We start from the raw sequence: 26396 nt of genomic DNA, 5'->3' as shown, positions 1-26396 counted from the left end.
GAAGTTCTATTCCTTACCTGGGTGAATTGGGAATGAATTGGTAAAACTGGTAATGGCGTTGGCATACATGCCTTTTAAAATCCCCTCACTTACATGATAGACGTGGCATTTGCGCACATAGGCACAAGTCCACTTACAATTGCATGCACATGTGCGCACAGTCAGGCTATTTTATAACATGCATATATACGTGTGTATAGGTGAATTTTAAAAGCCTTTTATGCCCAAAGCCAGGAGAATAAGAGATTTTTCTAAACTGTGTTATTTGTCATCTGAGGATAGATAATATAGGGTCGATTTTAAAAGTGTTGCTCATGCTAAAATGCCCACATACGCACGTATGTGGCCCACATGCGAGCAATGCAAATTTTAAAAGCTGATTTATACGCATATATATGGGTGCATGCAAAAAAAAAAAAGGGGGGGGGATGCACGAGGGGATCATGGGTGTTCCAAGGCGGAGCCAACAGTTATGCGTGTAACTCTATATTTTAAAACCGGAGGCTGCATCACACGTCAGCTTGATAGCCATGTAACTTTACTGCTGCTTCTAATGAGGAGCACATCTGCAGATTTTGCTTTTTATAGCTTACATGACAGGGTAAGGGATTTGGGTCAACTGGGAAGCATGCAGGATGAAGAATTAGAGAGGTCTGGATGGCCTCGAGATTAGGCAAACTGGTAGATTATTTGGAAAAACTGGAAATGTCCCTCTCGCGAGCTTGTTTAAAAAACCCACTTATATATGCACGTAAAAGCCAGCAAAGTCCTATGGAAGATATGCGCAGTAAGTTTGCTCGAGTAACCTCTTAAAATTAGGAGCATACTTATGTGCCTCAGGTACAAAAATTTTAGATTGTAAGCCCTTTTAGTGAATTACCTATTGTACCTTATTGTAAACCAATGTGATATCTCTTTTTGAAATGAAAAAAAAATCGTAAATAAATAAATAAATAAATAAATAAATGTGTGATAGACGTATTGCAAATGTGCACATGATTTAAAATTCAAGCGTATCTCCGCTCACTCACCAATAAATGCCTGTATGGGCACAAACGTGCTCATTTTAGAATTAGCCTGTATGTATGTGTATGTGTATTCCATGTTTTTTTCAGATATAATCCAGTAATATAGATCTGAAATTGTCTGTTAGTCTTGATTTTATAAAATATTTATAAATAATTTGTGTCGATTGCAACATGGCTTTAACTAGCTGGAATTTTAAGTAAATCATATATATATATATATATATGTGTGAATTTATATCCTAAATCTTGTGTTGTCTATGCAGATCAGCCCAGCTATAACTAACTATGTAACTGATAAACTGGGGAAGAAGTTTGTGGAACCTCCACCATTTGATCTGACAAAAAGTTATTTGGATTCAAATGCCACAATCCCGCTTATCTTTGTGCTGTCTCCAGGAGCAGATCCCATGGCCAGTAAGTTACTACACAGGGCAAGATATAAATTTTTCTAAGGAACTGATTTAAGTTTTTCGCCAAAGAAAGACAAAAAAAGTACAAAAAGCTTACAACTCAATTTGCTTGCACAATTCTCGATAGTGTTTTTACAGTGTTAGTCCATTTGAATGTGTGGAAATAAAGGTCAACAAAAAAGTTTAGTAGGTAATAACATTTTTATTGGATTAGTTTAATTCATTTCTTGACTGGCTTGTGAAAACTATACTCCCTTAATCAGGTCAAAATCTGGGATCAAAAATCAAAACTACCCATATTGGTGCAAACTGCAGGTACTTTTACCAGTGGGGTTTGCAGGAGTAATCAAAGGAAAAGTGCACACTAGGGGTGTGCATTCGGATTGACCGCATTAGTAAAACGCAACTCATATTTTTTTTTTACTTAAAAAATTGATTCGACATAAACGATCGGATTTCCCACATATCGAACATAGATATGTTCGATATGTTGGAAATCGCGATTGTTGAGCCAAAATAAAAATATAAACCCCCTCACCCTCCTTAATCCCCCCCCCGACTTACCACAACTCCCTGGTGATGGAGCGAGGAGTGAGGACGCCATTTCTGCAATCCTTGGCGAGAAGCATGTGACATCGGCGGCACGTCGAGTGACGCCGGCGTCACGTGATTCCCGGCTCGTTCGCGCCGGACGGCTCGTTCGGCCCAAAAAGAACTTTTGGCCAGCTTGGGGGGGGCCTCCTGACCCCCCCAAGCTGGCCAAAAGTTCTTTTTGGGCCGAACGAGCCGTCCGGCGCAAACTCGCCGGGAATCACGTGGCGCCGCGTCACTCAGACGCGACGTCACGTGATTCCCGGCAAGGTTCGCGCCAGACGGCTCGTTCGGCCCAAAAAGAACTTTTGGCCAGCTTGAGGGGGTCAGGAGGCCCCCCCAAGCTGGCCAAAAGTTCTTTTTGGGCCGAACGAGCCGTCCGGCGCGAACGAGCCGGGAATCACGTGACGCCGCGTCACTCGACGTGCCACCGACGTCACATGCTTCTCGCCAAGGATTGCAGAAATGACGTCCTCACTCCTCGCTCGATCACCAGGGAGTTGTGGTAAGTCTGGGGGGGGGATTAAGGAGGGTGAGGGGGTTTAAATTTTTTTTTTGCACATATGTACATATACCCAACTCATTGGATTTTTTTTATGTCCATATTGGCCGCAAGTGGGACCCCCTTTCGGACATAAAAAATATGAACATAAAATTTTGCTCTGCACATCCCTAGTGCACACATACTTTTGCTTTGATTATTGCCCCTTAAAACTTACATGCAGTGTTTGCACCTGCTTTCTCTGCATGTCATTTTCCCTTGGAATAATATGCATAGTTTTGATTGTACAAATTACTGAGTACATTTTCAAAGAGGTTACACATGAAAATTAGTATATACACCCATAAATAGCCTCTATTTGCTTACATACTATTTTATAAGCATCAAAAGTATGCGTGTACTTTCAATTATGTGTGCATGTTTACTGGTGCAAAAAAGGGGTGGTGTGGGGTTTTCCAGGACAAGGTCAAGAGGTATACGTGGAAATTGCTATTTTGTAAGAGATATTCACATATAAATTATCTAACTTATTCACACAGTTTTACACCTGCTAATTATCTAGTACAGTTGATATCGTACTTGTCTATTTTCTGTAGGTTTTGGGTGGGAGATCTAGCTGAACTAGTGGGGGTTCAGGATGAAGTGCTAGAGGGTCTAGGGTGAACTGCAGATGTATGGGTGAAGTGGCAGAGGTGTTGGCATTCTGGTGATTTCAAAAACATGAACAAGAAAATATTTTAACGTTGCAACGCCCACTGGCTCCTACTACCCTCGTCCCGGCATTTACCACTCAACCTCAGAATTTCTCGTTAACAGCGGTCCTCCCATTATTAACTCAGTCTGACGCATTCTTTGGTAGATAAATGGCCACAGCTTTTATTTTAAACATACAAAATAACTCTCCTGGATAACCCGGGCCGGTGGCTTGTAAATCTCGCTGCCCGCCTCCGTAACCGAGCAAGGCAGCCTGTCTCAGTCCGCCCCCCGCCGTGCTCCTAGCAAGGGGGCCATCACTTTACGCCTTCCGGCGCCACCGGCTACGTGCCCTTACGTGGTGACACCAGCACCCTTTTCCGATTCTTGCCCAACCGGCCCGGGTACCCGCCAAAACACGAGGTAGGGAAACCCTTGCCTCGTGTCCCCCATAAAATATTAAGCTGTGACCGTTTTACTTTGCTAGCTCCTCTATGGCGTCCTGTAAGGTGACATTGAATATGTCGTATCCGATGTCGGATAAGTGTACCTTATCCGTCCGGAACAACCCCGGGGACATCTCGTCTGCCCACGTATGCTTTATCTGTTTTTCCCCAACTTTTTGTATCCACGCCCCGATTTGCCTGTTCACCTTTTTTCTCCCGCGGCCCCATAATTTGGAATCCTTGAATTTTGGCCTGGGAATAATGTCTGACCAGCATACAACCGCCCTTGGGTATAATTCCATTATTTTTGCTATGTCAGATTTGACCCATCGAATCAATTGTATACCAGTTACTGTACTTAAATCGTTGCCTCCCAGATGTAGGATGATAATGTCGGGCGGCGCCCACACTTGCTTCCGGTGCTGTATGAGCGGCAGCAATTGCTCCCAATGCATGCCTGGCGACCCTATCCATTCGATACGCCAATTCCTTAATGCCATGCCCAAGTGTATTCCGTAAGGTCGGTTGCGAGCTCGCTTTGCCGCCCATCGGATGTATGAATGCCCGATAATCCATGCCGTATTTGTTCCTTGCTGCTCTTCTGCAAGAAACAATCGACAATACATGTTAATGAGGCAATATCACGGTTTGTTTTCTGTCCCCACCTAGTCAAGGCGGACGTATAAATTGACAGCGCTAGATTTCCACCGGCCAATTTTTTTGATGGCTTCGGTTTGTAACCCTGCTTGCGCCGCGCTTGTAGCGGCGCCGATCCTGAAGGAATGAGAGGTGAACCTTTTTTGGGTCCAATTCCATCTCCACGACTGCTGCTCTTAATACCGCGGTGAATTGGAACCTGGTGAGTGGGGAACAATCCTCATGTATCATTAGGTGCGTTCCGCCCTTCGGCCGTATCCTCATATAGTTTTCTAAATTGCGTAATGGGCAGGTTGTGCACTTTGGTACTGCTGAAAGCGACAGCGATGTTCCTCGCCCTTCTTGGTCCGTTTTTGATCTTGGTCTGGTGATTATTATTTTTTCTGGAGTGTATTGCACGCTATCTCGCCTTATACCGCTCCCTCCATTGTCTTTCTTGTTGTTAGCTACTAACTCGCTGATTCGGAATGCTCCGAAGAAAGCCAGTGAGAAGGCTAGGCGGAACAGCGCTACCTCGAACAGAGAGGAGTAGGCGACCGGTAGCCGTTTCAATAATGTCCTCAACATGTTGTGTGTAATGGGGTGCCTGTGATCCCTGGTTGGGACTGCTTGCCTGGCCCATCCTGACATTAACTTTTTGATGAGAAATGACTTAGTGGGATCGCCCCACCCGTGCACTTTGGAGAAGAATGCGAAACCCGCCATGCTTTTTGCCACCGCATTTCGTGTGATGCCGACCTCCTTGGACGCCACGATGAAGTTAACCATTATGTCTCCGCTGACGGGTCCAGATTGCCATCCATTCTCCTTCAAGAACTTGGCCACAGTTTTGTATCCCCGGCGATATGCGTTCCACGTGGATGTTGCCAGGGATCTGCGTATTAACTCTTGCGTACTTGGCGACCAATGTTCCATAAGCGTGTCGGCATCTCTGTTCCCACTTTGTCTGCTGTCAGTACCTGCTTGTAAAACAAATGCAACTTATCACGTGATAGGGAATCCGCTGCGCCGTTGTTTATACCTGGCACGTGCTTAGCGCGTAATGTAATGTTATTCTGCAACGCTTCTAGTACGATTTCCCTTAATAAGGTGACTACGGCAGGGCACTTGGCCGATTGTGCGTTTAATACCTGGACGACGGCCTTGTTATCGGTCCAGAATATTATGTGTTTATTTCTGATCCTTTCGCACCAGAGCACTAGCGTCACCCAGATTGGAAAGAGTTCGAGAAAAGTGATGTTCCTCGTGAGGCCGCTCGCTATCCAATCTTCCGGCCACTTCTCTGCGCACCACAAATTTTTGCATATGGTGCCGAAACCCCATCCTCCTGATGCGTCCGTATGAATGTGTAAATCGACATTGGACAGGGGAGGGCCTTGCAATACCGATATTCCGTTGAAGTTGGTTAGGAATGAGTTCCATATCCTGAAGTCTGCCCTTATGGAGCTTGATAACCGGAGGAAGTGATGAGGCCGCTGTATTCCTACGGTCGCTGCGGCAAGTCTCCTCATGAACACTCTTCCCATCGGGATGATTCTGCATGCGAAGTTTAGGGTTCCCAGTATGGACTGGGCCACCCGAAGAGTTATCTTCTTTTCTGTATGTACTTGTTGTATTATTAACCGGAGCTTCTCAACCTTTTCCTCTGGCAGCTTGGCTATCATCAAGTTAGAGTCGATTTCGATCCCGAGGAAGGAAATCACCGTTGTGGGGCCCTCTGTCTTGCCGTGTGCTAGTGGTACTCCGAATTCGGTAGTCATTTTTTTGAATTCCAATAATTGGCTGTCGCATGCATTTGATTCCCTGGGTCCGACGAATAGGAAGTCGTCTAAGTAGTGGATGATGTTACGTGATGCTGTGCGCTTCTCCATTACCCAGTGTAGAAATGAGCTGAATAACTCGAAGTAAGCGCAAGACACGGAGCAGCCCATAGGCATGCATTTATCGAAGTAGAACCGGTCATTGAACTTGAAGCCCAGCAGCGGGAAGCTTGCTGGGTGCACAGGGAGTAGTCTGAAAGCGGATTCGATGTCTGCTTTCGCCATCAGGGCCCCAATTCCGCAAGCTTGGACCATCCCTACCGCTGAATCGAATGACGCGTATTGCACCGTGCATTCTTCCTTTGGCAAGTGATCGTTGACGGAATGTCCCGGGGGTAGGAAAGGTTCAAAATCAATCGGTACTTCCCCAGTTCTTTTTTTGGGATTACCGCCAACGGGGATAGGAACATCTGCGGAAAAGGTGCAGCCCGGAATGGTCCAGCAATTCTTCCGTGTGCCATTTCGTTATTCAGCTTGTCTTGGACAATCTCCCTGTATCGCACTGCCGAGTGAGCGTTGTCTATGCGCGTGTCCTCTATATTTCCTTGAAAAGGTATGACGAAGCCCTGGGTGAAACCTTCTTTTAATTTGCGGGCCTTGTGTTGATTGGGATAGATGTCCAACCATGATTGCATGGCTGCAAGTTTTATGGGCGAGGGTGCTTTTTTACATTTGTGCAGCTGTGTTGGCTTTAGGCTTACTCCCCGCATGCTGCTTCCTCCGGGCATTTTGATAGCGGGGTGAGGTGCGGCGCATTCTGTGCATATGTGTTTGTACTTGCAGTCTGGGAAGGTGCAACCTGTCTTATTGTACCGCCAACAAGTGCTGTCCTGACTCCGCACTTGGTGCTTTGCCTGAAATCGGGGTGAGGATGTCCTCCTTGTCATCCTTGATCTGCTTGGATTATCGAATGGTTTGCGTGTCATCTGATTAATCCATAGATTGACATCTTGTGTGCCCCATGTCATAAAGCGATTTTTCTCCATTTTGTCCCGGAATTGTTCGTCGTAGGTTGAGCCAGCCCAGTTATCGTGCTGCTGGTAATAATGGAGGTTCTACTAGACTACTAGAGCCTTTAATACTAAGTTTAGATTCTATTGAGAAACAATCAGTCTGAATGGTGGTTGTAATATCTTTACCTAACACAGAAATGAACAATATCTTGACTGGATGCTACTGTATCTCTTTCATTGTACCTCTATAAGAAGAAATTACAGAGGGGATTTTGAAAGGTCTCGTGTGCTCTGGACCATGGAACTGAGTCTATTGTTACTGTCATTGTTCCTATTATTTGAATACTAGCCGTTAAGCCCGTAACAACGGGCTACATTTAAAAAAAGTTTTTCAGGGTCCATTTCCTTCCCACTCTCCCCCTTATCCTCCCTCCCTCCCCTCTAGTCCCTCCCCTCCACCCTCCCCTCACCTCACTCTCGCCTCTCCCTCCCCTCCCTCTCAACCTCACCCTCGAGGTCGCCTACCCGCCATCCTTCACTTCCCCCTCTATTCTCCCCTCCCTCTCACCTTCCCCCGCCTCTCTCCTCCAATATCCTCCCCCCGATCACCCTCTCCTCACTCTCTCCTCCACGCCCCCCTCCCCTCAGCTCACTCTCTCCTGCCTCCCCTCTCACTCACTCTCTCCCCTCCTCCCCCCCATCCTCCAATCTCTCCTCCCTACCCCCCTCCCCTTCACTCTCTTCTCCTCCCCTCCCCTCAGCTCACTCCCCCTCTCTCATTCCCCTCCCCTTTCAGCTCATCCACAACCGGCAGACGGGGGCTGTCCCTCCCTCCCGCGCGTGCTCCGCCGCCGCTACTGCTCCTCCTGCTCCTGCTCGTCGTCGCCGCTGCTACTGCTCCTCCCGCTCCTGCTCGTCATCAATGTCGCCGCCGCCACCACTGCTCCTGTAGAACTGCTCTCTACTGCGCATTTGCGGCACGTCGGTCAGGGCTCCCTTATCTAGTAGATAGTCTCAAGCCTTTGATGCTATTTGTGATGAGAATTTTTTTATTTGTTCAATAACCTTGATTGTGCGCTTCAATTTTAGATATACATAGCCCTCCTTGGTATTGAATTGTGCACCCAAATATTGTAGAGACTGGGTTAAGTGAAGTTTGCTTTTTGCAAAATTGATGATCCACCCTAAACTTTCTAAGAATTGTACTACTTTGTTTGTAACTCTGATTCCCTCTTGAAACATTTTGGTTCTGATCAACCAATTGTCTAAATATGGATGAACATGATCCCTTCTTTTATCAGAAAAGCTGCAACAACAAACACTATTACTTTTGGTGATTGTTCTTGGAGCAGTAGCTAACCCAAATGGGAGTGCTCTGAACTGAAAGTGTCCCCATAATGCAGACTCAAAGGTATTTCTTATTATCTTTTCTGATTGAAATATGAAAATATGCCTCCAATAGGTCTAGTGATGATAGAAACTGACCACAATATTGAACAATGATTTCTAAACAGTGTTTCACTATATAAAGCATCAATTAAAAAAAAGATTTAGGAATAACAGGTAAATGAAAATTTCTAATTTAATAAACCACAAAGGGCACTTTTTTGTGGGGAAAAAATACATGAATCTGCAACACTGTGTGTATTCCTGAGGATGGGCTACTTTCTGTTTCTTTCAAAAAGAAAGAAAATGTATTTCTTTTTAGATATAATAGGACTATTTATAATGGCAATGTTTCCACCTACATGAATACATTTACTATCTTCTAAAAGTAGGGAACTGAAAAATAAAACAAACCTTCAGAAGCTAATAGAAAACTGGAATGGATCTTAAACATTTACATAGCAGTAACAGTTTGGGAAATAGAATCTCCTCTCTCTTTGCAAGGTCATAAATAGTCTAAACAATTCTGAAGGCATTTTATAATCCAGTATTTTCAGCAAAGGGAAGATAATATTAAAGATTTTTTTTCCAATTATCAATATAATATAAATGATCATATTGACAAATGTTGCAATATTAATAATTTTTTAATGGAATTATTAGTAGGTAAAAATCTTTTTATAAAATCTTCATTTTATTCCTTTAAATTCAGGAACAGTGAAGAATATAAGAAAAATATATTTTTATTTTATGGATATAATGCTTTTTTAGCATACCAGGAAAAGAAATTGGAAAGAAAAAACATAGAGGAATAACATATGTTAAGCGCCAGGCCATTCTTTATGACTATTATGTCCAGGGATACAAGAACACTTAGGGGCGGATTTTAAGAGCCCTGCTCGCCTAAATCCGCCCAAATCCGGGCGGATTTAGGCGAGCAGGGCCCTGCGCGCTGGTGAGCCTATTTTACATAGGCCTACCGGCGCACACAGAGCCCCAGGACTCGCGTAGTCCCGGGGTTTTCTGAGGGGGGCGTGTCGGGGGCGTGTCGGGGGCGGGCCCGAACTGCGCTGCGTTTTCGGGGTGTGTCGGGAGCATTACGGGGGCGGGCCCGGGGGCGTGGCTACGGCCCGGGGCGGTCGGGGGCGTGGCCGCGCCCTCCGGACCCGCCCCCAGGTCGCGTCCCGGCGCGCTAGCGGCCGCTGGCGCACGGGGATTTACGTCTCCCTCCGGGAGGCGTAAATCCCCCGACAAAGGTAAGGGGGGGGTTTAGGACAGGGCCGGGCGGGTGGGTTAGGTAGGGGAAGGGAGGGGAAGGTGAGGGGAGGGCAAAAGAAAGTTCCCTCCAAGGCCGCTCCAATTTCGGAGCGGCCTCGGAGGGAACAGGGGTAGGCTGCGCGGCTCGGCGCGCGCTGGCTATACGGAATTGATAGCCTTGCGCGCGCCGATCCAGGATTTTAGCGGATACGCGCGTATCTACTAAAATCCTGCGTACTTTTGCTTGCGCCTGATGCGCCAGCAAAAGTACGCCAAATCGCGCAGTTTGAAAATCTACCCCTTAGGGCTAGATTTTAAAAGCCTTGCGCGCGGATTTACGCGCGCAGTGCACTCGCGCGCCGGCGCACCTATTTTGCATAGGTCGCCGGCGCGCGCTTTAAAGGGCGGGACTTCCCGTGCGTGTGCACCTAGGGAGATATCCCCACTGACGGAGGAGGACTCTGTAGCAGCCATGCGGCTGGCCGCACCACACCGAGCCGCGGTGAGAAGAGAAGGTAGGGGAGACAGGCCAAGGGTTGCTGCGGCCGGGCACTGCAACAGGGGCAGGTAGAGTAAAGAGATTTTAGTTAGCTGGGGGGGTTAGGAAGGCCTATCCTGTAATTGTGCAAAGGGGAATGAACTGGTAATTGCGTCAGCTCACGTGTATATTAAAATCCTCCCCCCCACTTAAGCAGTAGAAGCGGCACATGCGCACATGCATAAAAAAATGGCGCGCACATTTTCGCTCATCCAGCTGATTTTATAAGATGCACGCATATATATGCACACGTTATAAAATGGCCATGTCCATGAGCACACACCATCATACGCACGTTCATGTACACCCACACAGCTGTTTTAAAGTTTCCGTCCCTGTTTATCCATTGTTGTACTGCATAGAGTCTGACGTGCAATTTTAGGGCCTAGTGTAATTTTTGCAGTGTTGCCTTTTCATAAATATGGTTGTTACATTTTTAAGTGCTGGCAGTTAGTGCTGTGTTTTGGTGTGGGAAATTTATTATATTTTAATTATAATTTATTCATGGCTTTCTGAGGTCAAGTCCACACCCATTACGCATTACAGTAGCCCTAATGCCATATGGATTGCAAGAGTCTTTTTTTGTGGGTTTTCTGGTTGCAAATACTTGCGGTATTTTTTTTTTTTTTAATCTCAGAAGACTGTATTTTGAATATTCTTTTTCATATAAAATCTGTTATTGTAAATGCATAATTTTAAATTGTGTACATGGAGAGAACAGGAGGCAGGGGTTCAAGGGTATAAGATTTGCCTAGCGTACCTAATACTCTTGCACCAGCAATGGATTCCGGGGGAGGGGGTGAAGACCCAGAGGGTAGAGGGGTTTTTAAAGTTTAGGTCGCTGGAAGTCGCTGAGCCTTTTTTGGTAGGCCCAAGGCAGAGACTGAATGACGTGGTAGGGTGGGGCAAAATAGCTAGCACTGGCCCTGGGAAGGCTGGCAACAAGCATCAACATTTACATAATGATGCGATAATGTTAAGAAGGTGATATTTACTGAATATGCACATGAGCAGCAGCATAATAATGAATACTTTTGTGTTTGTATACCTTTATCTGTTTGTGTGTGTCTGAGCCACTGGCTGGTAGTGTGATTGTCTCATTATTTGGCAACTGGTTCAAGAACTGATTGGCAAAAGACTAAAACCAGATCAAGAATCCAGGATACATATGAGAGTTGTAACCAAACTTATGGGGAAGCCTGACCAGTTGCATGGATGGAAGTGTGATATAGCTCAGTTTGCTCACCCCTGGTCTAGGATGTGATCTATTTAATTGTTTAGGGAAAACATGAAATTTATGTTGAAGATTTTTTTGTCTCAGTTCTGCCACCAGGCTCCAGGTCATGTGATGGTACCCCCTCAACAATGCGCTTGGTGTGCTTTTAGGATCTGTTGAAAAATGTGCCACACATAAAGGGGCAGATTTTTAAAATTACGCGTGGGGGGTACATTTGTGCATGCTACCCGGCGCGCACAAATGTACCCACGATTTTATAACATGTGCACGCTGCCACACGCATGTTATAAAATCCGGGATCGGCGCACGCAGGGGGGTGCACACATGTGCACCTTGCGCGCCCCGAGCCCTAGGGGAGGCCCGATGGCTTTCCCCGTTCCCTCCAAGGTGTTCCGAAATCTGAGCGGCCTTGGAGGGAACTTTTTTTTTGTTCCCCGCCCCCCAGCCCTACCTAAATCCCCCCCCTACCTTATTTTGTTGAGTTACGCCTGCCTCTGGCAGGAGTAACTTGCGCACGCCGGTTGTCCGCCGGTGCAACAGGCCCCGACACAGGCCGCTGTGTCGGGGCACTCGCCACGCCCCGGGCCGCGGCCCCGCCCATGCCCATTTTTGCAAGCCCCAGGACATACACGCGTACCGGAGCTTGCGCGCGCCGCCAAGCCTATGCAAAATAGGCTTGGCGCGCGCAGGGGAGGTTTTAAGACTTACGCACGTAACCCTTTTAAAATCCTCCCCAAAGTGCATGAGTGAGTCAGATACCCCATGGGCCGATTTTGAAAAAATTCCCAAAGCTGATATTTTTCTGCAACCTGCCCCTGATTGTGTATAAGGTGTAATCCCAATAGCATTATAGTTCATGGTGACATAACATTGTTAATATTGTATTTTTTTCATTACCCCTGCCCTTTATGAGAGAAACTAGTAATACAGCCATATTTTCCTGCTTTAAAGATATGCCACTTGCAATATGAACCTATGGTTGTAAAACTGTTTTTTATTTTTTAAGGTCTATTGAAGTTTGCTAATGACAAAGAAATGAGTGGAGATAAGTTTCAAGCCATCTCTCTAGGCCAGGGACAAGGGCCAATTGCATCAAGGATGATTACAGATGGAATTAGAGAAGGAACCTGGGTTTGCCTGCAGAACTGTCATCTTGCTGTTTCCTGGATGCCAACCCTAGAGAAAATCTGTGAAGAGTTTAATACTGATCGGTGTGCTCCAGATTTCAGACTTTGGCTTACTAGTTATCCATCACCTAAGGTAATTGATTTCCAGGGGATCATAAATACATTTGTGATGATGCTGGCCACTAATCTAGAATGAAATGTTATATAGTAAAAATTATCACAGTTTATTGCTTGCTGCTGACTGGTTGTTACATACCTTTGAGTACCAGTATTTTCTAATACTTATAGGAGGAGTCAAGAAGGATAAAAAACATTATAGGGTAAATTTTCAATAAGGCACTTACCAGTAATTGGAAAGTTATATATGTAATTTTGAATATGCACAAAATAACTCAGTTTTCAGACACAAGATATGCACATAAACTGAGTTTGCATATTGGGCTATTTGGCTAGATTTGCGCACATAACTTTACCTTTGAAAAATAGGGTATGAAATTATGTGCATTATCAGCACGGAGGTCAGTTTTCAAAGGATGTAAGGGCTTAACTGGGCATTAGACTCCTAAATTGATCCTTTTGAAAATTTACTGGGCTGAGTGTAGGGTTTCCAATTCAGCCACTAGTTTTGCCCCAACGCATGCATGCATAAATGGATAGATTTGTAGTTCTAAGGGAAATCAGTGAGACAATCAGAACTACAACTTCATGCATGCGCTGGGGCAAAACCAAGATTAGATCAGCTTGTTTGCCGAACCTGAAGTGAGTTGGTAACCCTAGCTGAGCATCTAAAGTTAAGCTCCTAGTTTCACTAGATCCCTGTATTTAGGAGCCCTAAAAATATGTGAGTACAGAGATGGAGTAGGGCAGGGAAAAAAATAAAGTTAGATGCTTTCAGCACTAGACATCTACCTTGGTGTCTACATTTAGGGAAATTAATAATTTAGGAAGTTTTAAGTTTTAAGTCCTAAATTTAGAGGAATTTTCGGTGAAAAATTTAGGGCCCTATATTTTACTGAAAATAGGAATCTAACTTTAGGTGCCTAAATTTAGGGACTCAGCTTTTTTAAATGTCAGCCTCATGCTGCTTAATTGCATAACTTTTGAAAATGTAAGTTATTTGGATAAATACACATGCCCCCGAAATTCCTCATTCTTATGTAACCAGATTTGTGTGCTATGCACATATTTTTAGGCAGTTGAAAATCTACTTAAGAGCATACAGGCAATTTACACATATATAGGTAACTGCTTATGGCATGTATAAATTCCAACTAAGCTGTTGGTAGACAATTTTCCAAACTATCCTCTTTGCTCCAAAGTCTGCAGATGCTTTATACCATCTCACTTTTCATAAAACTTTAAACAAAATGTAAGCAAGTACTTTCCCTTTGAAACTTGCCTTGACTACAAAATACCTGCAGATTTTTGCAACTGCTTTTGTGAGGGTAGATTTTTCATGGAAAATAACGCGCATAGATTTGAAAATACAATCTAACAATCTGGAGAACAATCTATGTCACAATAAAAGGGGTCTAATGTGCGTTATATGTGCCACATTTAGCACGTGGTGCGTTAGTATACAAATATGATAATGAGTATTCAAAAGCTCACAAATTATATAAATTAGGGATTCCTGTTTCATTTAGTGGTGAAATAATGCACCATAACACAGGTTTAATGTTGGAAATAACAACACTTTTTTTTGTGGTGGAGGGCCAAAAAACGTTTTTATCATGAGACAGCAGCCATTATTGCAGAATGCGGCTATTATTGTGAGCGATAAAATGAGACCTTCTATCAGATACACCTACCAAGGACTCCTCAGCCAATAAAAACACCTTTTCTTACCTGCCTGTCTTTCTAAAGCTACATTGTTAGGGGGAAGTTTACATGTGGTGGGATATTGACCTTTGGGCTGCTCGGCGGCGATGACAGCAACAAGAACAACAAGAACCACTACAATAGTCAAGGGAGTCCCAGCACCAGAGCCACCACATGTGCCGGTCGAGTGTCCTGGCCAGGGGCGGTTCAAGGCAATGTGCTGCCTGAGGCAGGGACCATATGCCACCTCCCCCAACCCCTGAGCAGCTCCCCCAATTTAAATAAAATAACCCCCCCAAGACTCACGAAAATCCCTGGTGGTCCAGCGGAGGGCTCGGGAGAGATCTGCTGTTCCAGGGCTGTCATCTGCCACTAACCAAAGTGGTGCTAGTGGCCTTTAGCCTTACCATGTAACAGGGGCTACCGGTGCCATTGGTCAGCCCCGTCATATGGTAGGGGCAATGGACGGCCACTGGCACAATTTTGGTTAGTGGCAGCCGACGGCTCAGGACCAGCAGATCGCTTCCGGGCCCCCGCTGGACCTGCAGGGATTTTCGTGAGTCTTGGGGGAGGCAGGAGGGTGGCGCGACAGGGGGGAGGCAGGGTGAGGCAGGGGCTGGGCAGAATTTTGAAGGGGTATTTTTGCTGACGCAGCCTCCTCACCCTGCTTCATTATAGAACCGCCCCAGGTCCCTGCCCATAGCAGCGTTGGCCACACATGAGGGCACGGCTGCGATACAGGGAGTGCATATTTCATCCACGAACAACATTGCTGAGTATGCCAGAGGAACAAGTGGGTAGCAGGTATCGCCTCAGCTCTCAGGTTGTCATGGAATTATATGAAGAACTCAAAGGGGATCTAGAGCCAGTCATAGAAAGGTCCCACACTATACAGAGCCTCACCAAACTTTGTGCATCCTCCATTTCCTGGCATCTGGCTCCTTCCAAATGATATCGGGAGAGTGTCCCAAATCTCGTTTTCATGCTGTCTGGGCCAGATCATAACAGCTGTACGTGCCCGCATTAAACGGTACATAGCATTCCCTCGTGAAAGGCAGGACTTGATGAAATTTAAGGGAGGGTTTATGCCACTGCCAACTTTCCAAATGTTCTGGAAACTATCGACTGCACTCACAAGGCCATCATTCCACCCTGTCACAAGGAGGAGATCTGCCGCAACAGAAAGCTCTTCTACGCCATCAACGTGCAAGTGGTCTGTGATGCTCGAATGTGCATCCTCAGCGTGGCAGCCAAATACACAGGAGCATGAATGATTCCTATATATTTGGGCAATCGTCCCTGTTTGAATGTTTTGAACATGGTTTCTACAGTGACGGTTGGCTCGTAAGTAAGACTGATTCTTCTTTCTCTTGTCACTCTCTGGCTATATGTTTCCAGCAAATGGCAATGACATGGGGGGCTGTTAGGGATGTGACAGCATAGGTGACATGACAAGTGGCTTGTACAATTCAGTCGTCAAACCAGTGAGCCAGGGCCCAGCTTTCTTTCTCCTTGCTGGAGAGGCCTGCTAATGTTGCATTCCCAAACAATACATTTACCACAAAGCTCTGTATTTGATCACAGACTACATACTTCCTACTGGGTTAACTTTAAGCTAGTGGCTTATTAAATGCTCCCATTTGGAGGTTTTGAAAGGTCACTTGTAAATCAATCTCATTTAGTGTCCACATTGCAGGGACTCCCAGGTCAGGTGTGCCCTGTTAAGGATCTGTCAGCCACAGTAAGTCTTGATTATTACAAAGGTTTAAGAGAAGCTGGGGGTTGTGCATTTTGGCATTATCAAAGTCATTGTGTCATATCAAACAAATATATATCTCTGGAGGACAGATCGCAGAATAGCCAGGGACCTGCACAATCACTTAGGGAAGATAAGGCCATCGCGGAAAGATTAAATGATTTATTTGCTTCAGTGTTTACTAAAGATGATGTTGGGGAGATACATGTTCTGGAGATGGTTTTCAAGGGTGTTGATTTAGATGAACAGAACCAAATCACGGTGAACCTGGTAGGCCAGATTGACAAACTGAAGAGTAGTAAATCACCTGGACCGAATAGTATATACCCCAGGGTTCTGAAAGAACTAAAAAATGAATTTGTAACTTATCATTAAAATTATTCGTTGTACCTGAAGATTGGAAGATGGCCAGTGTAACCCCAATATTTAAAAAAGCCTTCACAGGTGATCTAGGAAACTACAGACTGGTGAGCCTGACATCAGTGCAGGGAAAAATCGTGGAAACAGTTATAAAGAATAAAATCACAAAACATTTAAATAGACATGGTTTAATCGGACACAGTCAACATTGATTTACCCAAGGGGGAAATCTTGCCTCACAAATCTCCTACATTTTTTTGAATGGGTGAATAAAAATGTGGACAAAGGAAAACCAGTAGATGTGGTGTATTTGGATATTCAGAAGGCATTCGACATGTCCTGCATGAGAGGCTGCTAAGAAATCTAAAATGTCATGGGATAGGAGGCGATGTCCTTTTGTGGATTGCAAGCTGGCTAAAAGATAAAAAACAAAGAATAGGATTAAATGGTCAATTTGCACAGTGGAAAAAGGTAAAAAGTGGAGTGCCTAACGGATCTGAATTTGGACCGCTGCTTTTTAATATATTTATAAATGATCTGGAAAGGGGTACAGTGAGTGAGGTGATCAAATTTGTGGATGACACAAAATTATGCAGAATAGTTATGTCTCAAGTGGATTGTGATAAATTGCAGGAAGACCTTGCAAGATTGGAAGATTGGGCTTCCAAATTTAACATGGACAAGTGCAAAGTGATGCATATAGGAAAAAATAACCCTTGCTGTAATTACACGATGTTAGGTTCTATCTTAGGTGTTACCACCCAGGAAAGAGATCTAGGCGTCATAGTGCATAATACATTGAAATCAGCTCAGTGTGCTGTGGCGATCATAAAAGCAAACAATGTTAGGAATTATTAGGAAGAGAATGGCAAATAAAATGGAGGTTGTCATAATGCCTCTGTATCACTCCATGGTGAGACCGCACCTTGAATACTGTGTGCAATTCTGGTCACTTTATCTCAAAAAGGATATAGCTGCATTGGAGAAAGTACAGAGAAGGGCAACCAAAATGATAAGGGGCGTGGAATGGCTGCCATATGAGAAAAGGCTAAAGAAGTTAGGGCTGTTCAGTTTGGAGAAGAGACGACTGAGGGGTAATATGATAGAAGTCTACAAAATCATGAAAGGACTTGAACAAGTTAATGTAAATCAGTTATTTACTCTCTCAGTTAATAGAAGGACCAGGGGGATCTCCATGAAGTTAGCAAGTAGCTTATTTAAAACAAATCGAAGAAAATTCTTTCACTCAGTGCATAGTTAAGCTCTGGAATTCAGTGCCAGAGGATGTGGTTACAGTAGTTAGTGTAACTGGGTTTAAAAAAGGTTTGGATAAGTTCCTAGAGGAAAAATCCATAAACTTCTATTACGGTAATTAATAAGCAGTAGTAGCTTGTGATGTATCTAATGTTTGGGTACTTGGACCGCTGGCCACTATTGGAAACAGGATACTGGACTTGATGGATCCTTGATCTGACCCAGTATGGCATATCTTATGTTCTTAAGGACAAGGGGGCACTCCATGAAGTTAGCAAATAGCTCATTTAAAACAAATCAAAGAAAATTCTTTTTCACTCAGCGCATATTTAAGCTCTGGAATTCATTGCCAGAGGATGTGGTTACAGCAGTTAGTGTAACTGGGTTTAAAAAAGGTTTGGATATGTTTTTAGAGGAAAAATCCATAAACTGCTATTAATTAATAAGCAATAGTAGCTTGAGATTTATTTAATGTTTGGGTACTTGCCAGGAACTTGTGACTTGGATAGGCCACTGTTGGAGGATACTGGGCTTAATGGACCTTGATCTGATCCAGTATGGCATATCTTATGTTCTTATGTACCACAAGGTTGCAGTCTTTCTACTATGAAATTTGTGGCAGCTGTTATGTATTGTTTCTGTGTTAGAGGATTGGAAGAAAATGGCTTCCAAGAGCCTGGTTGTGAGTGACATGGACACATTGTGTAGGAATCCCAGAAGCATTCAGGAAGATCTGTTGCAGCATAAGCAAGCACTAAAGCATTCATATTGTGTCACAGTAAAAGGTGCCATGTGTTGCGGTCTGCACCGCATCCTCTCCCTTGAGCCTGACCAGTGCCTACCTTCGCGGCCGGAGACGCCGCGCTCCGCAACCCCAGGATCCCAAGACGCCGATGACTCCACGTGGCGTCCACCATTTCCTGCCTGTTTCGCTGCGGCCTCGCGCGCGCGAGTACGCTCACTTTGTGCGTCCAGCACCCGGAAGTCGAGCCCCGCCTACGAGGATGACGTCACGCACCCAGGGCGATATAACCGGCCGTATCAAGGATGAGCTGGCAGGACGGGACCTTCCAGGGGACTTAAATGATCTGATAGACGTAGCGGGTAGGGTGGATCGCCGCCTTCAACAGCGAGACAAAGAGACCCGCTCGGGCCGTAGGCCACCTCCACAGCCGTCTGCCTCTTCCAGAACCCTGGTCTCCAGGGCTCCTCCTATTACTGTGCCTGGTGGGGAACCCATGCAATTGGGTAGGTCTCCATTAATCCCAGAAGAAAAGAGGAGACGTCGCACGCTAGGTCTCTGCCTCTATTGTGGAGGCAAGGGGCACTTTCTCTCTACTTGCCCGGAACGTCCGGGAAACGCTCCTGCCTAGGCTACACCGAGGAGCTACACCTAGGCGCTACTGGATCAGCTCCTCTGTGCACACTGCCTGTAACACTGAAGTACCCGGGAGGGGAACTCCAGATCCGTGCCTTCATAGACTCCGGTGCTGAAGGGAATTTTATCGTGGTCGATCTGGTGACTCAGCTGGCCCTTCCCACTGTACAAAAAGTCCCGCCGCTATGGATTTCCTCAATCCGAGGTACTCTACTCCCTGGGGCCATTACCTGCTCCACGGCCCCTGTAACATTACAAACCGGGTTGTTTCACTCTGAGGAGATCTTCCTGCTTGTCCTGGAGCAAGCTGTGCACCCTCTGGTGTTGGGACTACCCTGGCTCCGACAGCACTCGCCCATAATACAATGGGACGATTTTCAACTGGTTCGTTGGGGTCCAGCCTGCTTTGAACATTGCTTACAGCTTCCGCATTCACCCAAACCTCTGCACATCTGCTCGTCTCATCTGTTACCCGAGCCATACCAGGACTTTGAGGATGTTTTTTCCAAAGAAATGGCAGAGCTCCTTCCGCAACACCGGCCGTTTGACTGTCCCATTGATTTATTGCCAGGCACCACCCCTCCTCGAGGCCGCGTATACCCTCTATCCTTACCGGAGACAAAGGCCATGTCGCAGTACGTGACGGAGAACCTGGCCAAGGGGTTCATTCGGCCCTCTCGCTCGCCGGCTGGTGCCAGCTTCTATTTCGTGGCCAAGAAGGATGGCTCCCTCAGGCCATGCATTGATTATCGTGGCCTAAACGCCATAACCAAACGGGATCGATACCCACTCCCGTTGATCCCAGAACTTTTGGACCGTCTACAGGGTGCCCGTGTTTTCACCAAATTGGACCTCAGGGGGGCCTACAACCTTGTTCATATCCGTCCGGGGGACGAATGGAAGACGGCCTTCAATACCAGGGATGGGCATTACGAGTATCTAGTAATGCCCTTCGGACTATGCAATGCTCCAGCCGTCTTCCAACACCTAATGAATGAGGTTCTGCATGACATGCTTAACTCACATGTCATTGTCTATCTGGACGACGTGCTTATTTTCTCTAAGGATTTGAACTCCCATCGTCATCACGTGAAACAAGTTCTTCAAGTCCTCCGAGAGAATCATCTCTACGCTAAGTTGGAGAAGTGCACTTTTGAGGCCGAGTCCTTGCCCTTCCTGGGATATATCATTTCGTCCACCGGCTTCCGCATGGACCCAGATAAAGTGGCGGCCATCACCAAGTGGCCTCAACCCACGGGGCTCAAAGCCCTCCAGCGATTTCTGGGTTTCGCAAACTTCTATAGACATTTCATCCCACGTTACTCACACCGGGTTGCTCCACTCACAGCCCTGACCCGTAAGGGAGCCGATGCCAAGAACTGGCCTGACACCGCAGTTACAGCCTTCTCCGATTTGAAAGAGGCTTTTCTATCGGACGTCTGCCTCCAACATCCTGATCCCTCCAAACCCTTCATTGTGGAGGTTGACGCCTCCAGTATCGCCGTAGGAGCCGTGCTCAGCCAACACTCTAATTCCGGACAACTCCTACCCTGCTCCTATTTCTCTAGGAGGTTTTCCCCAGCCGAAAGCAACTACTCCATCGGGGACAAGGAGCTATTGGCAATCAAGCTTGCCTTTGAAGAATGGAGGTAGTGGCTTGAAGGGGCGTTACATACTACCACTGTATACACTGACCATAAGAACCTGGAGTTCCTGTCTCAGGCCCAGCGATTAAACCCCCGCCAAGCTCGTTGGGCTTTGTTCTTTAGTCGATTCGATTTCACCTTACAATATCGACCGGCAGCCAAGAACGTCCGTGCGGATGCCCTCTCCCGGACGTCGTGTGTCGAGGAGGATCAGGAACCTCCTCAGTTCATCCTGGATCCCAGTAAAGTCCGCTTATTCGCTTTGACGGTCCTCTCCCAGGACAGGACCGTAGTCCCTCGCAGGGATCGCCTCACAGCGTTACGCTGGGCTCACGACTCCCTCGTCGGAGGGCACGCAGGCCGTGAAAGAACACTGGAACTCCTTAACCGTTTTTATTGGTGGCCCAACATCCGGCGTGATGTCGGTACTTATGTGAGTTCCTGCCCTACCTGCGCCCGTCAAAAGCCCAGTCCTGGATCCCCGTGTGGTCTACTGCAGCCCCTGCCGGTTCCCACCGAACCCTGGACACACCTGGCCACGGATTTCGTGGTGGACCTGCCTGCCTCCAGCGGTCATACAGTCATCTGGGTTACCGTAGACCGCTTTTATAAAATGGTACACCTGGTCCCGCTACCCAAGCTGCCATCAGTGCCTGAACTGGCTCTTCTCTTTGCTCAACACATTTTCAGGCTACATGGTCTCCCACAAGATGTAGTCTCCGACCGAGGTCCCCAGTTTGTAGCACGCTATTGGAGGGCCCTCTGCAAGTGCTTCAAGGTAAAGCTCAGCTTCTCCACGGCCTTTCACCTGCAGAGCAATGGGCAGACGGAGAGGATGAATCGGACCCTGAAGGCCTATCTCCGGTCCTTTGTGAACGAAAAACAGGATAATTGGTCGGAACTACTGCCTTGGGCCGAGTTCGCCTACAACAACCAGGCTCATGCAGCCACTGGCAAGTCCCCGTTCCAGGTTGTGTACGGAAAACCATTGAGACCACCACTCCCTCTCGTCACCTCCAGCGCTTCACCTGCCACCCAAGTCACAGCACAGCAACTACAGACTCCTCCCGTTATTCGTCGATCGCTGCTTCTTTTTTAGACTCTGGCCACAATCAACGGAATACCCGCAGCACGCGATCGCGGGGGACTGGATCAACTCAGCGCATACAGAGACCAGCACGCACTACGCGAGCGCAAGTGGACCCGTGGCAGTGACTGAGGAAACAGTCTTTAATTTATCTTCCCGGGCACTCTCAGATAGTGAATTGAGTGTCTTACGGAAGGGGCTTTCCTTTGTTCCCACAATTAAGGGGGATATGTTTGAGGTGTTTACACACCTTCATCGTTTCTTTAGGTTACTGAGGCTTAAACTGTTCTTTAAGGATACTGCACCCACCGTTGACTTGTCAGTTGTGCGGCCTCGGTCTCGATGGATCCCTCCTGGCCCCATTGATGCCACGCTTGGGGCATTTGAACGTCTAGTCAGCAGGGATGTACATAATATTTTTTCTCATACACCATTTGTTCGATATAATTTGACTAGGGCTGAGTCAAACGCTTTAGTCACCCTGTCGGGGGATCATTCTATCACTATTAAACCGGCGGACAAAGGAGGTGGAATAGTGGTCCAGGATCGCTCTGATTATGATTGTGAAGCACTTCGGCAATTGAGCGATCAATCTTTTTATAAACCACTACTGTCTGACCCCACTGAGTCATTGAAGAATAACATTAAACTAATAGTGCAACATGCTGCTGACCGACATATGATTACTGCCAAGGAGCAAAAGTTTTTGACGACACCCTTCCCTATAATGCCACAATTTTATACATTACCCAAAATTCACAAAACCCTGATACACCCCCCGGGTCGCCCCATCGTCGCTGGCATTGGCTCTCTCCTTGAACCGTTGTCACAATTTGTGGATTGTTTTTTGAAGCCCTTTGTGCCACTGATTCGATCCTATGTGAGGGATTCTACACATCTCATTTCTTTGCTATCGGAACTGAGTTATCCGACTGGCTCTTTTTTTCTGGTCACGTTGGATGTGGTCTCTCTGTACTCCAACATACCTCAAAATGAGGCCTTACAGGTTATTTCAGATACTTTAGATAAACGATCCCATCCGCATCGCGTGTCTACCTCTTTTTTAACTCAACTAGCAGAGATCGCGCTTACCAATAATTTTTTTCGGTTTCAGAATGCCCACTTTCAACAGGTTAAAGGCACGGCTATGGGGGCCACCATGGCCCCCAGTTTGGCGTGTTTGTTCATGGACCATTTTGAGTGTCAGAATGTTTACCCTTCCGAATGGTCTCAGTTCATATACGCATGGCGTCGTTATATTGACGATGTACTGCTTATCTGGACGGGGACAGATATTCAGTTTTATTGTTTCTTGGATTGGCTTAACTCAGTGAGTTCACATATTCAATTTAATTCTTGTATCCATCCACGGACAATAGCGTTTTTGGACATCACCATAACTACTGGGGTAGACGGTTTTGACACCACCCTCTATCGCAAAGACACAGACCGTAACACTTTGTTGCAGTATCAGAGTTGCCATCCCCGTGCTTTGCGGGATAACATTCCCTCTGGACAATTTTTACGTTTACGCCGATTGTGTTCTACCCGTTCAGAATTTTTGGTACAAGCGCGCTTGATGAGTGAACGATTTATAGAGCGCAGTTACCCGCATAGAGTGGTTAAACGGGCCTTTAAAAGGGCGTTGTACTCTAACCGGGAATGGCTATTTTTACAGTCTACTCGCTCAGAAGACGATACTAACAACTGCATTTTACCATTCTCGATTCAGGGGAGAGCCATTTCCACGATGATCAGGAGACATTGGGCATCTTTGGCTATGACTGAATTGTTTGACAGTTCATTACGTTTTACTTTTAGACGGGGGAAAAATCTGCGGGACCGGCTGGTCCACACATCTCCTTCAGATGATAGTCCTGACAATTTTGGAATACACGGTCCATGCGGCCGCTGCACTATGTGCAGCCATACGACATCGTCCTCTGAGTTCACACACCCTCGAACGGGGCGTATCTTTAAACTCCGCTCTACATCAGACTGCTTTACAAAGGGTGTAGTGTACATTATAAAATGTCCCTGCTCTCTACTCTATGTAGGAAAAACCACTCGGATGTTAAAGACTCGCATGATTGAGCATTGCTCAAATATTCGCCTTCATAGAGTAGATGAGCCCCTGGTTTTGCACTGGATTGAATTTGGTCACACCGTCTCCGATCTTCTTTTTTCAGTAATTGAGGTTGTACGTCCCCCCCCTTCGGGGCGGGGACTTCCCCGAGGCCTTGGGCCGGAGGGAGCAGAGGTGGATCTTCACGCTTGATACGGTTGCCCCCCAGGGCCTCAACAGAGAAATTGAGTGGCATCTGTTCTATTAGGGAAGGATCCATCGAGATTTGCTGGCTCTTGACGGCTCTCGCGGGAACTGTCAAGAAAATTTGGCAGCTCTCGCGAAATCTGTCACGTTCGCGCCTTTTCCTGTGTTTAAATGTCAGACACCTGTGAGAGCCTGCGCGCTCCGGGTGACATTTTAGAGGTATGTACTTTCGCTAAATGGATGTTACAACGTAGCCTTTCTCACCAATTATTTGAGTTGATTTGTATCTGTTTTTACACTTTAGATTTGAATGTACCCCTGGTTCCCCCCCGACGCAGCCTGGCGAAACACGGGACCGTGTCGGGGGACCGAGTTTAAAGTATTACTTGGAATTCATGGAGTTGCCTGTTTGAACTATATATATCCTTGATGTTCAATTTTTCAAGTAAAGTATACCATAGAAATCAATGGTGATTAAATTTTTATCCTGCACCAGCTTACTGTGAGATTTCAATTACCCCAATATTGACTGGGTAAATGTAACATCAGGACATGCTAAAGAGATAAAGTTCCTGGATGTAATAAATGACAGTTTTATGGAGCAATTGGTTCAGGAACTGATGAGAGAGGGAGCAATTTTAGATCTAGTTCTCAGTGGAGCACAGGATTTGGTGAAAGAGGTAACGGTGGTGGGGCTGCTTGGCAATAGTGATCATAATATGATCAAATTTGAATTAATGACTGGAAGGGGGACAGTAAGCAAATCCATGGCTCTAGTGCTAAACTTTCAAAAGGGAATCGTTGATAAAATGAGAAAAATAGAAAAAAACTGAAAGGAGCAGCTACAAAGGTAAAAAGTGTGCAAGAGGCATGAACATTGTTAAAAAATACCATCCTAGAAGCACAGTCCATATATATTCCACACATTAAGAAAGGTGGAAAGAAGGCCAAACTATTACCGGCATGGTTAAAAGGGGAGGTGAAAGAAGCTATTTTAGCCAAAAGATCTTCATTCAAAAATTGGAAGAAGGATCCAACAGAAGAAAATAGGATAATGCATAAACGTTGGCAAGTTAAATGTAAGACATTGATAAGACAGGCTAAGAGAGACTTTGAAAAGAAGTTGGCCGAAGAGGCAAAAGCTCACAGTAAAAACTTTAAAAAATATATCTGAAGCAGAAAGCCTGCAAGGGAGTCAGTTGGACCGTTAGATGATCGAGGAGTTAAAGGGGCACTTAGATAAGGCCATCGTGGAAAGATTAAACAAATTCTTTGCTTCAGTGTTTACTGAAGAGGATGGTGGGAAAACACCCATTCCAGAGAAGGTTTTCATGGGTAATGATTTAGATGGACTGAACCAAATCATGGTAAAAATAGAAGATAAGGTAGCCCTGATTGACAAACTGAAGAGTACTAAATCACCAGGACCAGATGGTATACACCCCAGAGTCCTGAAGGAACTCAAAAATGAAATTTCAGATCTATTAGTAAAAATTTCTAACAACCTATCATTAAAATCATCCATTGTTCCTGAAGACTGGAGGGTGGCTAATGTAATTCCAATATTAAAAAGGCCTCCAGGGGCGATCCGGGAAACTACAGACCAGTTAGCCTGATTTCAGTGCCAGGAAAAATAATGGAAAGTATTCTAAAGTTCAAAATCACAGAACATATAGAAAGGCATGATTTAATGGAACAAAGTCAGCATGGCTTTACCCAAGGCAAGTCTTGCCTCACAAATCTGCTTCACTTTTTTGAAAGGGGTTAATAAACATGTTGATAAAGGTGTGTTATGATATCGAGATGTTTGGTGGATTCTCAGGGGCAAAGGTGCTGGTATCTCCCATGGGGAGGAGCCCCATAGGGAACTGTAGCACCGGGCTAGACTCAGATGCACAAACACAGAGATATATCTTTTATTATACAGCTAGTGTGGTCCACCAGAGGTGGCAGTAGAGAGTAGATAGCAACAGTCTGTGATCCCTGGCATAGGAGACCCGTCCCACAATGGTGGTGTAAGGCCCTGATGCAGATGTCCAGTGAGGCACTGTAGGTGAGACAGACTGGCAGATGTTATAACACACTCCCTGGTAGCTGAGGAGATAGAGTTCCCAATGAGCAGTAGAGAGAGGATAGGTATTAACAGTCTGTAATCCTCGGCAGAGGAGACCCATTCC

General features: G+C 45.9%; 1 protein-coding gene across 1 annotated transcript in view; it reads left to right on the top strand.

Annotated features, from left to right (window-relative positions):
- DNAH12 (dynein axonemal heavy chain 12) overlaps positions 1–26396 on the top strand; it is a 1160754-nt gene that overhangs the window by 1043915 nt on the left and 90443 nt on the right. The window contains 2 exon segments of the mRNA XM_029600929.1: positions 1292–1442; positions 12525–12778. Coding sequence (XP_029456789.1) covers positions 1292–1442; positions 12525–12778 — 405 coding nt within the window.

The sequence above is a fragment of the Rhinatrema bivittatum genome, chromosome 4, assembly GCF_901001135.1.
Source record: "Rhinatrema bivittatum chromosome 4, aRhiBiv1.1, whole genome shotgun sequence".
In the NCBI taxonomy this organism is placed as follows: Eukaryota; Metazoa; Chordata; class Amphibia; order Gymnophiona; family Rhinatrematidae; genus Rhinatrema; species Rhinatrema bivittatum.
This window is presented reverse-complemented; position numbering and strand designations above follow the sequence as displayed.